The sequence below is a fragment of the Trachymyrmex septentrionalis genome, unplaced genomic scaffold, assembly GCF_001594115.1.
Source record: "Trachymyrmex septentrionalis isolate Tsep2-gDNA-1 unplaced genomic scaffold, Tsep1.0 scaffold20, whole genome shotgun sequence".
Taxonomy (NCBI): Eukaryota; Metazoa; Arthropoda; class Insecta; order Hymenoptera; family Formicidae; genus Trachymyrmex; species Trachymyrmex septentrionalis.
Window position 1 is genome coordinate 4,945,374 of NW_017305180.1, and position 13,337 is coordinate 4,958,710.

The window sequence follows — 13,337 nt, forward strand, 5'->3', positions numbered from 1 at the left end:
TTAATCAAATTAGATCTGTCACATAGCTAAAAAGGGAGAGAGAACGCTCGAGTAGTCTCGGAAAAAAAAAGAATGCGCGGGAGTGGTCAGCCTGCTTCAACCTCATAAATGTTGCAACCTTGCAAAGTATGGTCATGTATGGTGCTGAGCGCGATACGTAGAGAATAAGAGAATACGCCATCGCTGGGTTATGTTCGTGATATTGCCAAATTAAACGGTTTATGGATGACAAATCTTACGTTTGAGAGGCAGGACAAAAAAATTTCATCCGGGTTTAGGGTTAAGCTGCTGTGGCACATACGGTGAATTCAACGCAATTCTCGAAAGTAAGCATCAACCGGAACGGTGTCGCATGCTGCGCGATGAGGTTAATTTTACGTCACGTCGATGCGTATACGTTTGCATAATTAAAAATTTATAATGAATTCGACTGCTGCGCTATTCCGCACTGGTGCTTTCTAGATTTTTAAACATAAAGAAACATCTAAATTCAAGAGTGTGTAGTAGAAATCCCTTGATCGATGAAATGTCATTTCGTGTATGTATATTTCGTTAAAATGCAATGACATTCACGTCGGGTGCCTTTTTTCGGTCAAAATATATGTTTTCGCTATGTTTTTGTAATGTTAAGTTATGTTTAAGGTTGTGTAGCTGAATTTTTTCCTGTGGTATATTTCTATAGTATTTTCTATCCTTTCTCTTTTTTTCTCCAATGTAAAATTGTGTATCTTTCAGTCATATTTTACTCCAATTATAAGTTATTTTTATTGTGCATCAGTACAGGATAGTGCAAGCAAATTATTTCAATTGGAAATAATTTTGTATGATACAGTTATATTAGTTATATTATAAGTTTACTATATAGTTTTATATTTGCTTTATATCAATGAGTACATAATAATCAATACAAATACATTATATGTAAGAATTTATTTTTCTATTTTTTAGATTGAGCTACATTAGTAATATATGTTGAATGGACAATAATAAGATCAGGATATATACATGTGTTAACCATGTCTATAATATTTGATTTTCTGAAGAAGATCTTCGGATGGGTAGATGAAGGTTCTAAGAAACGGAAAGCTGAGGACTGTAACTTTGAAGAAGAATATATAACATCTAAGAAATTTAAATCCAATTGTAATATAGCTCGTACAATGGAACAGTATTTTACCATTGATGACAGTGATGACGATGATATTATATACATGGGTGAGCAGAAATGCTCATCGATAAAACCATGCGCACAGATGAACGGTACTCATAAGAAGCAACCGCAATCTTTCGAATATTACAAAACTCCCACTTGTAAGTCTACTTGCTTTATGTTGCATCACAATAAACCGACAACGGAGCACTTTTTTCATCACAAACATAGGATGCCGGATATCTATCACAAGTCTCCCACATTATCAAAAACTAATCAATTAAAAGAGAAATATCAATATGAAGAAATGCTTCAAAATCTGTTTCCAAATAGGATACAGGTATTTACAGATAAACCTGCGCGCAAACCCATAGAAGTTATCGACTTAGAAAAGCAACCAGAAATCATGACATCCAGCAAGATTCAATCATCTGTCGCTAACTTGTCTAAAATATCGACGTCATGCCATAATAGAGTTTGCATGTCAAATTATTCTAGGACAGATAAAGAAAAAGTTCCTACTTTAAATTACTGCAAGAAAGGTATTACGGCGTATCAGCAATCCAATAGAGTAATTACAATTGATAGACCCAGTACCAGTGGATTAGCGAAAACTACGCCAAAGTTACCTGTCGAAGTTGTTGCAACTAACTCATTGCGTGACGAGCTAGCTGCGAAACCCGTCATGAGACAAGACTTTATCCCGCAAGTTACTAAGAGATACAACGAACGGATTGAGCAACGGCACAGAGAGGCTGAAGAACTGAAGAAGATGACATGCGTCTTGTCGAAGCACAATAGATATGCACGAGAAGCAGCTCTGGAAGAACAATTGGCACGTTCTATGAAATTATACCTGGCTGTCCTAGATGATAGAGAGGAGCAGGAAGAGCCAGCTTTGCCGACGTTGACCAATGAGATGTTGAAAGAAGTGAGAAGCGCCATTATACCATGTCCTCCAGGCGAGGTTCTTGCAGAAGGTTTTGGTCTAAGGCTCACGCGAAAAGATCTTTGCACGCTAGCCGACTTAAATTGGCTAAACGATGAAGTAATAAACTTCTATATGAATCTATTAATTGCCAGAGGCACGTCTTCCGACAAGTATCCAAAGGTGCACGCAATGAATACATTTTTTTATCCAAAACTTCTATCGGGTGGTCACTCGTCTCTGAAGCGATGGACCAGAAAAGTAGACATATTCGCGCAGGATCTTGTAGTTGTGCCGATACATCTGGACATTCACTGGTGTATGTCAATAATAGATTTCAGGAATAAATCGATTGTTTATTATGACAGTATGGGCGGTAGTAACCCAAAATGTTTAGCCACATTAAAACAATATTTACAGGATGAGAGTTTAGACAAAAAGAAACAATCTTATGATATGAGCGACTGGAAATTGCAATCAGCCAAGAACATTCCACAACAGATGAATGGCAGCGATTGTGGCGTATTCTCTTGTATGTTTGCCGAATATGCCTGCGCAAATAAGAAGATAACGTTTACACAGGATGATATGCCGTACTTTAGGAACAAAATGGTTTATGAGATATTGAAGGGTAAACTTTTGTAAGAAGCATCAATTACTGCTTCAATAAATTAAAAAATGGCCAATGTTAGCGAGGAGCTTCAAACTAATGGTAAAGCTATATTGTAATAAAACTCAAGCAGTTTAATGCATTGGAGAATTCTTCTTCACGTACCCTGTCTTCGCAGGACATTGGCGATCAGCAGCATGATCTTCACTTTGTCTACCACTGTTCTAAAGAGAGACGTGGTACTAAGTTCAAACCACTGTCGGAGATTCTTCATTGGAGAAAATTTGTTTGGAAAATAACACAAATATCACCTATTATTCTTGGAAAAAAAAGAATAGAAAAAGGGAGAAACTTTCCTAATGTCCTTTCTGCAATCAATTGTGTGCTTTATCATTAAAAAAATAATGAAAAATCTCAATTCAATTTCTTAAAAGCATGTTTCTGTTTTAAGACTCAATGTGAGAGAAGAAAGAGACATGCGTTTATCTTGTATAATAATTATAATTGCTTTGGAATAAAGTGTAAACAAATTAATATAGATATACATGTGCTATACATAGATATGAAAACGTTTTTCTGCTGTACAAGTAAAACGGTAATATATAGTTTTGTTTTTAACAAATTGTGGATAAAAGGATTACAATATTTTTGTTTTTCGACGAGTTTTAGATTGTATAAAAGTTATAAGGATGTTCTTACGAGTTCTTACGAGTTCTGTAAAAGATGAAATTAAAAAAAGAAAGACAATTCTTTTGTCCACAACTGTACAGCCACATTATTTTCAGTTTCACTGTCTTGTATATTTTTTATTTTGGAATTAATTTATGTATAAAATTAAAATTGAAGTAATTACTGCTGATATTTTGTTTATGATGCACATTAATACAACAAAAGCGTATCGATTTAATCAGCTTAAATACGAGTTTCAAATAAATAACTTCGATGAATTTTGACAAAGACATTATTTTTACATTATTTTTATCCCTCAAATTATTATCCATGCAGCTAATTATTATAGTATAGTGTCAAAGATAAAATATCTATTTAATCTAATTTTTTAATCGTGAAATATTTTATAAATAGATATTTTTCTATTCTCTCCTTTTTTTTTATCCTCTTTTTTTCTGTCTTTAAGACGCAATTGCCTGAAGACCAATTCTTTAATTTCAATGACGTATACAGATGCACATATGTGTATACATTCTTAAAGAAAAAATGTGTATATAAAATAATTGATAATAAATATTCATTGTACTGTTATTTGATTGAGTTCTAAAACAAATCATAATATTGAAATACGTAATTAAAAATATAACTTAATTATTCCTGCTGTTTTTATAATTTTCTTTATTTTTTTCTAGACTTTTATAAAACATAAATAACAATATAAAAGAAAAATTATGAAGAAGTTCATGCATATAAGAATCAATGTTATATAATGTGCATTTTTAAATATTATTTACAAATTATTTTTTATAACGTGTGTTTATTTTATACTTTGACATGCTTTGTATTCAAAAGTCAACGTGTCATTAAAAAAAAGAAAAAGATAAGAATAAAAAATACAGCTGAAAGAAACAGATCTAAAGTAGAGATCATGTAGGCTGTAGCAAAATAAAAATTACGTAAATGTAAGGATATACATAAAATTATATATGCATATTATCTTTACAATTTGTAAACGTAGCATGTTGTTCCACATATAAATATTTAATTTAGCACAGACTCGCACCACATCGTATTTCGACACTACTTTATCAGCAATGTCGATAATATATGTAGTCACAACTAAAAACCGGAATGATCGCTCCGATCGCTCTCAGGTTTCTGAATTTCTCTCTGTTTTCAACAATAATGTTGTGACATTCGCCGAAGTTTCGGAAGTTCTGTCAGTGTTGCTTGTTTACATGTTTTGCAATTAACGCGAGTACAAAATATTAGGTGTTAATTTATTTTATATAATTATATATAAAATAAAGTTGCATAAATTAGATTTATTATAATTGTATTCTGAAATATCTGAAACATGACATAAGAGATTCGCGAACATTTGAAATCATTTAATCCTATATTCTGTAGTAGCCAAATATCGTATATCAAATTAAATAAAATGAGCTCGTGCAGCGTGATTACATCCGACTTTGTGAATTTATCAATCACAAATTCTGGTCAGGAATCGTGTTGTGTGGAACGTCGATTTCAAAAAGGTATAACCGTCCATGAATTTAAGGTAAGCAAAGCACTTCTTTTCCAAAATTTTCTTCTACATAGAAATTTACAAGACAAAATTATAGGGCAAATTGGAGCTTCTTACTGGTGGTAACCCAATTACAATGACCATTGAAGTTTATGACAAGAACAACAAGCTCGTTTGTAGATTGGAGGAAGAACAACGGCTTTTGGGATCATATCCAATAGATGATGGAATGAGGATACATGTAAATATACAGATACTACAACATAATACAGAAATTATAATATGAAAGCTTTATGTCTTATTGAAACTACTTCAAGTATTTATAAGTACAAAATTGTGAGATTGCAAATAAAATATAAGAAAATTGCAGGTTATTGATAATTTCCCATGTACCACAGAAGATTTAAATCATGTGAAAAAGTTTGAGATATCTGAGGAAGAATATGCCAAAAAAACAGGTGAGACTTATATATTTATCTTATATCAAATTAAATGATGAATGAGACGTATTTTATTTATGCTTGAACAGACACTGTTAAGGCATTCCTAGAAAAGAATAAATTAGGAAAGTATAATGAGGAAGATATGAAAAGAAGAGCAGAAGAGAAGAAACTGGAAGAAGAAACAGAGGAATGCTTAGCTAGTTTGTGCAAAGTTGGAGACCGTTGTGAAGTATCTATCCCAAATCAGCCAAAGCGAAGAGCTACTATCTTATATGTTGGTCAGAATCTTAATATATTCATAATTGTATTTTTATTAAAAGTATTTTTATTATTTTAATATATAAATGTTTATAGGTAAAACTGAATTTAAAGAAGGCTGGTGGATCGGTGTTAAATATGATGAGCCTCTTGGCAAGAACGATGGGAGGTAAATATATTTAATTCCATTTAATTACGATATCTGAATATTTTTCTTCCCTTCTTACACTTATCGTGTTGTTGATAGTGTCGGTGGAAAAAAATATTTCGAATGTGCTCCAAAATATGGAGGTTTTGTGAAGCCAGCGCATGTAAAAGTTGGAGATTTTCCAGAGGAGGACTTCAATCTTGACGAAGAACTGTAAAACGCACATAATTATTTTATCTCTTCTCTATTTTTTTTTCTTGGCAATTTGAAAACTCAAGATAGTGCTTTAGATATACAATAATTTTTAAATTAAATATAGTTCACACAAATAAAAATTTTGTATTCTTTCATATCACTTTATCGTCTAATCGCCAGCCAATGAGATGTGTTTCTTTAACCTGAAATCATAAATAACAGTTAAGAAAGAACAGCGCGACAACAATAAGTTTGAAAAACAATAATTGCCGAATAATATCGATATATAATTATCAAATAATAGATGTACGTAGTGAGTATCTATTACACAGTGTTATCTTCTTTATATACTTTTATGATTTTATCAGCCTTGTAATCGCACTAATATAAACGCGAATACTATTTATTAAATGTAATGTTGAACATTCTGATATTGCTTAAATAAATTGAAGCATTTGGAAATTATATAGTTTTTCAATCCCAAGGACGCATAATACTATTATCTAGCTATGTTAAACAAATAGACTGAAATTTCTATTATATAGTATTTACAATTAGGTAATTAATCATAGTATTACGACCACAAATTTGAATTGCTTTTTTGTACATCTGGAATAATATGATGAAATATATACAAAATATTTGTATATAAATTTATATTATGTATAAGTGCATTATGTAATTTAAAGGAATTAAAGATAACTTCGAATTACTACGCTATCATTCTTGTATATAGAGTATCGCTTGTGAAATATTTGTTTACGCAAATATTTATAACAAAAAAATGATTAGACCGGAATAATTAAAACAAGACAACGGTGTGTAGTGAAAATTTATACTGCGCGCGATTGCGTTTGATAACAGAATATGACTGCGTTCGAAAATATCACTCGAGTGCCCCCGCGTATTGTTTTATCCTTGTTGTTCACCCATTGTTAAACAAGGATAAGATGATACACGGAGACACTCGAGTGATGTTTTCGAACGCAGCCTATATGAGTTTTGGAACACATATGCTGATAACCTTTTAAGGTTAGGATTTTTATCTAGGAAAAAAATTTTTTTTTATCAAGTTGTCCAGATTGCCTCGCAAAGTGCAAACAAATTTCGTCTTTGTATTTTCAATCCGGTGTAATAGGTATGCGCTAAGAAGTGTAGAGGAGAGAGATCTTGATAATTTTTGAAGAAAATGTAATCAACTTTCGATACATGTTTATATTAATCTGCTCATTAATTCTCAACTGTGATCTGTGTGCATATAATAACTGTTTTATTCATTGTGCACTTACGAACCGGTGCATTAATAATGCTTGGCAACGCTCTTTCGCTAAGCCTAACCTAATCCTAATAACCTTTATTTCTATTACAATAAGATTATAATTCAGAAAACAATTTGTTGTGATCTAGATTAGTCAAATAACTGATATCGCTTTAAGTAAGCGGTATAACGATATTAACATGTTCGAGTTGATACTGTCAATCTCTTTTAAGAGAGGATGCTCTTTTAAAAATAAAAGATATATTTGTTAATTTACAGTAAAAAAAATATTGAGACACGTACACACGTTTGTTTCATAAGCATCCATTTTCTATTTTATGCTTGACAAATCTTATTGTATGTATACATAACTCAGGTAACAATCTGACATTTGTCATTTTGACGTAAAAGTGACATTAAAGATGTCATTTGGACATTAAAATAACAAATAACATTACCTTAGAAGTAATATGATTATTTCATTAAAGTTTTAAATAATACTATGTTTTGTTAATCTTTTCAGAAATGCCGGATATAAAAATTACACCACTCGGTGCTGGACAGGATGTTGGGCGTAGTTGTATTCTTGTCTCCATGGGTGGCAAAAATATCATGCTGGATTGTGGAATGCACATGGGATTCAATGATGAGAGACGCTTCCCAGACTTTTCCTATATAGTTCCAGAAGGACCTGCGACCAATTATATCGACTGTGTCATTATCTCTCATTTTCACTTAGATCATTGCGGTGCTCTTCCATATTTTACAGAGATGGTAACGTAACATCAAGAATTATTTTGCAATAATTATTTTTTTTTATCTTTGTTGTATCTTTTTCAATTTTCTTGCATATCTTCATTTCTTCTTATTTATTCTTAAAATATACAGGTAGGTTACACTGGACCAATTTATATGACACATCCAACTAAGGCTATTGCGCCAATCTTATTAGAAGACATGAGAAAGGTTGCAGTTGAGCGTAAAGGCGAAAGTAACTTTTTCACATCACAAATGATAAAGGATTGCATGAAGAAAGTTATCGCTGTTACGCTTCATCAATCCGTCATGGTAGATTCAGAATTGGAAATAAAAGCATATTATGCTGGACACGTTCTCGGTGCAGCCATGTTTTGGGTTCGTGTAGGATCACAATCTATTGTATACACAGGAGACTATAATATGACGCCGGATCGGCATTTAGGTGCTGCATGGATAGACAAATGCAGGCCAGACTTGTTAATTTCAGAATCAACATATGCAACCACGATTAGAGATTCAAAAAGATGCAGGGAAAGAGATTTCCTCAAGAAAGTATGTTTTCGGCTTATTATTATTGGTAATAATTTAATTCATGTTGGACAATTTTTTTGAGAAGTTAAAATCATGTTTCAGGTACATGAATGCATTGACAGAGGTGGAAAGGTGCTGATTCCTGTATTCGCTCTCGGTCGCGCCCAAGAACTGTGTATACTTTTGGAAACGTATTGGGAAAGAATGAATCTGAAAGTACCAGTTTATTTCGCACTTGGTTTAACCGAAAAGGCCAACAATTATTATAAAATGTTTATCACCTGGACTAATCAGAAAATTAAAAAAACGTTTGTACAACGGAATATGTTTGATTTTAAGCACATAAAACCGTTTGATAAAGCGTATATCGATAATCCAGGTGCGATGGTGGTGTTTGCTACGCCAGGAATGTTACACGCCGGTCTCTCTCTCCAGATCTTTAAGAAATGGGCACCTAACGAGTCCAACATGGTTATCATGCCAGGTTTTTGCGTACAAGGTACCGTGGGGCATAAAGTTTTAAACGGTACGCGAAGAATAGAGTTCGAGAATCGACAGATCGTGGAGGTAAAGATGGCCGTGGAGTACATGTCCTTTTCTGCTCACGCTGATGCAAAAGGAATAATGCAGTTGATACAGTATTGTGAACCGAAGAATGTTATGCTGGTGCATGGAGAATTCGCTAAGATGGAATATTTGAAGGAGAAAATCAAACAAGAATTCGGCGTTAGTTGCTATAATCCTGCAAACGGCGAAACTTGTATTATCACGACCACATCCAAAGTTCCCGTAGATGCTTCTCTAGCATTGCTGAAAGCCGAAGCAAAGAGATACTCGGCCTTGCCGCCTGATCCGAAAAGACGGAGATTGCTTCACAGTGTCCTGATGTTGAGAGAAGATGGTGTTTGTCTTGTAGATGCGGATGAGGTAATATCTTCCACATAATAACTGTTTAATTCGTGACTGTTATTCTTTTTATCGGAAATAACAGTTGTTATTTTATGCATTGATTATTGCTTTTGTATTTGATTAGGTTGCAAAAGCTGCAGGTATCACAAAACATGTGGTCAGATTCACATCTACTGTACAAGTAAGGGATCCCGGTCCAGCGCAAGCTACTACCTTAAAACTATTGCAACCATTGAAAGAAAGACTATCCGGATGGACGGTTCAATTAACGGACGGTTCTATATCAGTCGAGTCTGTTTTAGTAAAGGTGGAAGGAGATGAAGATGACCAAAAGAGTGTTTACGTTTCATGGACTAATCAGGATGAAGATTTAGGTAGTTATATTCTTGGATTTCTGCAAACAATGCTGAATTAAAGAAACGGACAAATTATTGTTAAACAAAATTTCGACCTGTGATATTGAAATGTGGTTTACATTATCACTATTAAATGAACGATTGTAAATCTATTTTGCAACTTGACGCTAATGGAGGTAAAAATATATTTTCCAATAACACATTATGTTAAACATTAGATGACGGTTATACAATATTTTTTTTTATGTTTTGGACGTTTGTATTTACCTGAATAGAATAAGAGACAAATATATAGAATTACAAAACTAAATATCAAAAATATTATACCTGTCACGCATTCTTTTAGTTATCTGTAAGATATCCATCCTAAAAAGGAAGTAAGTGTGTATATTGCTCGGAAATGCTGTATATGCTGTATATAAATATGTAGTATAATTTTAGTATAATATAATTTTTTATTATTATATAATGAATCTACTAAATATCTGTAATCTTTGTTCCTCAAAGATGATATCTATTGCCTTTTTTTACCACTTGCATCTTAACGAGTTGTTAAATAGATGTCTAATTTTTAAATGAGACCGGCTTATCCCTTCATCTTGTAAAAATCATTTCGATTGCTTATTAAGATGCAAGTAATAAAGATGATAAAAGTCAATTATAAAATTGACCAAAATTGCAGAAATTTACTAGCTCTGCTATATATTGTGAAAACAGTTGTTAATAATAGCTATAGCGCCCTATCATTAAACGTTATCGTTTTTAAAATGATGTATAGTTTATCGATAACTCAAGATAGATAATTCAAAAGATAATTCATAATAAATAAAAAATGGTAATGTTAGTTTCAAAGTCTTATTAAATTTGATCTGAAAGTACAACTTTTAGAATTAATTACTTAAACTAGTCGATAGATGAATCAAAATGTATATCATATTTTATACTTTAACTATATATATTGTACATATGTATCAGCATCAATAAATGGATATTTATTTAAAGGTATTATTCACCATGTTAATAAATAAAAAAATGTTATGAAATGAAAAACTTTTCGAGATTGCATAACATTCAGCATCAAGTAAAACAGTAAACTTTTATTAACTATGAATATGCTTTCTAGATACAAAACGGTAAATAAGTACGCAGTGTACTAAACATACATGCCTCTTACAAAACTCAGTACAATAACTATTCTTTTTTATGCAACCAATCGATTACACAAGTGAACAAAGAACTCTTTAAGTGTATTATTAACGTCTAACACAGTATTTTTTAAATATTCATGCAAGCAAGTATTTAAAAAAATCATTTCCGAAGTTCTACTAGAGTATAGAACTACTCCAACAATACGGAACATTTTGGCTTGTCCAATTAATAAACTGTTTAAAGCGTAATTAAATACGAATATAAATGATTGCAAGCATAATTTTTTAAATGCCCCTAAAATTGTATGTTAACTTGAACTTGTTAAATATATTCTTAGATCTGATAATAAAAGTCTGTAAGTGAACTATATGAAAATCCGTTTCAAGTATGCAGTAGTTGTTTTCAATACAATTGTTGGGCGCAATTAATTTCAGTTAACATTTGTATATATATGTATAAGACTGGCTCGTTCAAACTCTCGCCTTACTTCCTTATTGCACGTAAAACGAATAACAAATTTGAATTTGTATACAATGGAACATGAAGATTGCATTTTACAAATTTGGTGTATTGTGTTCGCTATTGATAACAAAAAATGCTATATATATTTTATATCATATTATGCATATATATGTATATATTTATATATATATATATATATATAATTTCTGGTCCATGCGTCTAATGATAAAAAAAGAAAAAAGATGTTAAACACTAATAACAGTATGACTCAGAAATAATATCAGAATCAATATCGTTATACACAATGAATCATGAAGTCATGGAATCCATTAATTAATTAATTGTACAATTTTTTGCGTCGCAAGAACATATTCTTCAATATTCTTTTATGTCCTTATACGTCTTATAACAGAATTAAAATTTACAAATTGTTATAGCTATCAGATTCTATAAACAATATCGATGATCTACAATTTTGATAACCTTTACATCATAGCTATTTGTAATTATAAATTATATAACCATCACATACTCAAGTATTTTAAGTTTTCCCATTTAATCGCTACGAATTTAATTATTTATATTTTCTCCACATAATAAAATATGATATTTTTTTACAATAAACATTATCCGTAGTATTTTCACTTTATATTAGTCTTCTGAGTAGCAAAGTATGCCATTTATACCTATATAGCAATGCTGCATTCGCTTTTAGCATTTGCGTATCCCATCTTTTTAACCACCAGTACTCGCACTGCACTAGCGTAGTTTATTTTTCGAAGTTATTTTTTTCCTGAACCACCCTGAAAGATTACATTAATAGAATGAATAAAGTACGTTGCCAATTCTTCGTAACATACTAAATTGACAATATATATTAAAATATATATAACACAACACATATATATATGTATACATATATCCTATGTATTTATTCTTCCCTTGCGAGTACGATAGATAACTATTATACGTAATAATAAATAAAAACAAATATTATATAAATAATAAATAACAAAATATTACATATTAAATTTTTCAAAATTTCAATATTTATCCAATAAAGCAATCAGGAAGAACAATTTGAAATCTGTGAAAGATAGCACATAATAATGTGAATTATTAATAAGAAATACGTTATATACTCTACTAAATATTTCTTATTAATAAAAAGATATTTTCTGCATTGTCTTTCATTCTTCTAAATCTAATATACAATTAAACAAAAATACATGCTTTCTAACCATGCTGCAATTAATTGCATAAAACTATACATCCAAAATCCATTATCTTAAATTAAAAAACCACAATAATAATAATAGTACATTGTAAGTAGATAAATAATAAAAAAATTTCATTATCTTACATTAGAAAGCAATTATGAAAAAGATATATTAGTCGTGCAATAAGTAAATGAAAAAGTCCAATTATTTCATGCTAAGAAGCAGTTTACAACATATAGATACTACTTAACAGCACATATAACAGATAACAAATAAAAGAAGTAAACAATAAGTATAAAAAAATATTAATACATTAGCTTTTATATTATCTACATCAATTAAATCTGATTAATTTTAGATTAACATATACATATTCAATATTATTGTACCGTTATTGTTAGTAGCATTCCAGATTCTGATTACTTTTTATTTTAGAGGTATATTGCAATTAAGCGACGAAAAATATTTCGATTAGAAAACAACATATGAAACATACATGTATAAAACACTAAAAAAGGCAAACATTTATAGTAACCTTTGATGATGCCACACTATATTTAATACTTAACGTATAAAATTTATTTAAAAAAAGAAAAATAATGGATGATGTATGAAAGCAATAAAATCATATTAGATATTATCAAAAATAATTAATTGTTATAGGGATTAATCAGTTTAACAAACATCGTTTTTCTCGCGCAGTGTACCCTTTACCCTAGTGTTTGTGCTGACAAAAATTTTCTTCTTGTATATATATATATATA

General features: G+C 30.9%; 4 protein-coding genes across 12 annotated transcripts in view; 3 read left to right on the top strand and 1 right to left on the bottom strand.

Annotated features, from left to right (window-relative positions):
• The first annotated feature begins 95 nt into the window (after positions 1-95).
• On the top strand, positions 96-3,077 carry LOC108747716 (sentrin-specific protease 1-like). Of its 2 annotated transcripts, XR_001939257.1 has the most exons (3): positions 96-326; positions 949-2,790; positions 2,867-3,076. XR_001939257.1 is itself a non-coding variant. In XM_018485382.1 (2 exons), the coding sequence occupies exon 2, from the start codon at positions 1,017-1,019 to the stop codon at positions 2,721-2,723; it is 1,707 nt and encodes a 568-aa protein (XP_018340884.1). In that variant the 5' UTR covers positions 96-326; positions 949-1,016; the 3' UTR covers positions 2,724-3,077. The 2 variants fall into 2 exon arrangements, 1 of the variants encoding a protein (XP_018340884.1); XM_018485382.1 differs by having other exon boundaries at positions 949-3,077.
• Positions 3,078-4,558: 1,481 nt separating this feature from the next.
• Positions 4,559-6,375, top strand: LOC108747718 (tubulin-folding cofactor B). The gene is made up of 6 exons (XM_018485384.1): positions 4,559-4,918; positions 4,983-5,126; positions 5,256-5,343; positions 5,415-5,606; positions 5,683-5,755; positions 5,834-6,375. The coding sequence occupies exons 1-6, from the start codon at positions 4,799-4,801 to the stop codon at positions 5,949-5,951; spliced, it is 735 nt and encodes a 244-aa protein (XP_018340886.1). The 5' UTR covers positions 4,559-4,798; the 3' UTR covers positions 5,952-6,375.
• A 628-nt stretch (positions 6,376-7,003) lies between these two features.
• Positions 7,004-10,019, top strand: LOC108747715 (integrator complex subunit 11). Of its 2 annotated transcripts, none has more exons than XM_018485381.1 (5): positions 7,004-7,067; positions 7,711-7,961; positions 8,076-8,498; positions 8,580-9,404; positions 9,511-10,019. In XM_018485381.1, exons 2-5 carry the CDS (start codon positions 7,713-7,715, stop codon positions 9,799-9,801), a joined length of 1,788 nt encoding a protein of 595 aa, XP_018340883.1. In that variant the 5' UTR covers positions 7,004-7,067; positions 7,711-7,712; the 3' UTR covers positions 9,802-10,019. The 2 variants fall into 2 exon arrangements, with proteins under 2 accessions (XP_018340883.1, XP_018340882.1); XM_018485380.1 differs by having other exon boundaries at positions 7,057-7,120.
• A 1,996-nt stretch (positions 10,020-12,015) lies between these two features.
• LOC108747737 (kinectin-like) overlaps positions 12,016-13,337 on the bottom strand; it is a 16,196-nt gene continuing 14,874 nt past the window's right edge. For all 7 annotated transcript variants that reach the window (XM_018485422.1, XM_018485421.1, XM_018485418.1 and 4 more), the window contains one exon: positions 12,016-12,156. In XM_018485422.1, the coding sequence (XP_018340924.1) occupies positions 12,136-12,156 (21 nt within the window). In that variant the 3' untranslated portion in view covers positions 12,016-12,135. The remainder of the gene's footprint in view (positions 12,157-13,337) is intronic.

Coding starts and splice junctions, on each gene's coding strand:
- LOC108747716 (XM_018485382.1), top strand. CDS start 1,017: ATGTCTATAATATTTGATTTTCTGAAGAAGATCTTCGGATGGGTAGAT.
- LOC108747718 (XM_018485384.1), top strand. CDS start 4,799: ATGAGCTCGTGCAGCGTGATTACATCCGACTTTGTGAATTTATCAATC. Junction 4,919..4,982: donor TAACCGTCCATGAATTTAAG/GTAAGCAAAGCA, acceptor ACAAAATTATAG/GGCAAATTGGAGCTTCTTAC. Junction 5,127..5,255: donor ATGATGGAATGAGGATACAT/GTAAATATACAG, acceptor AGAAAATTGCAG/GTTATTGATAATTTCCCATG.
- LOC108747715 (XM_018485381.1), top strand. CDS start 7,713: ATGCCGGATATAAAAATTACACCACTCGGTGCTGGACAGGATGTTGGG. Junction 7,962..8,075: donor TTCCATATTTTACAGAGATG/GTAACGTAACAT, acceptor TAAAATATACAG/GTAGGTTACACTGGACCAAT. Junction 9,405..9,510: donor GTCTTGTAGATGCGGATGAG/GTAATATCTTCC, acceptor GTATTTGATTAG/GTTGCAAAAGCTGCAGGTAT.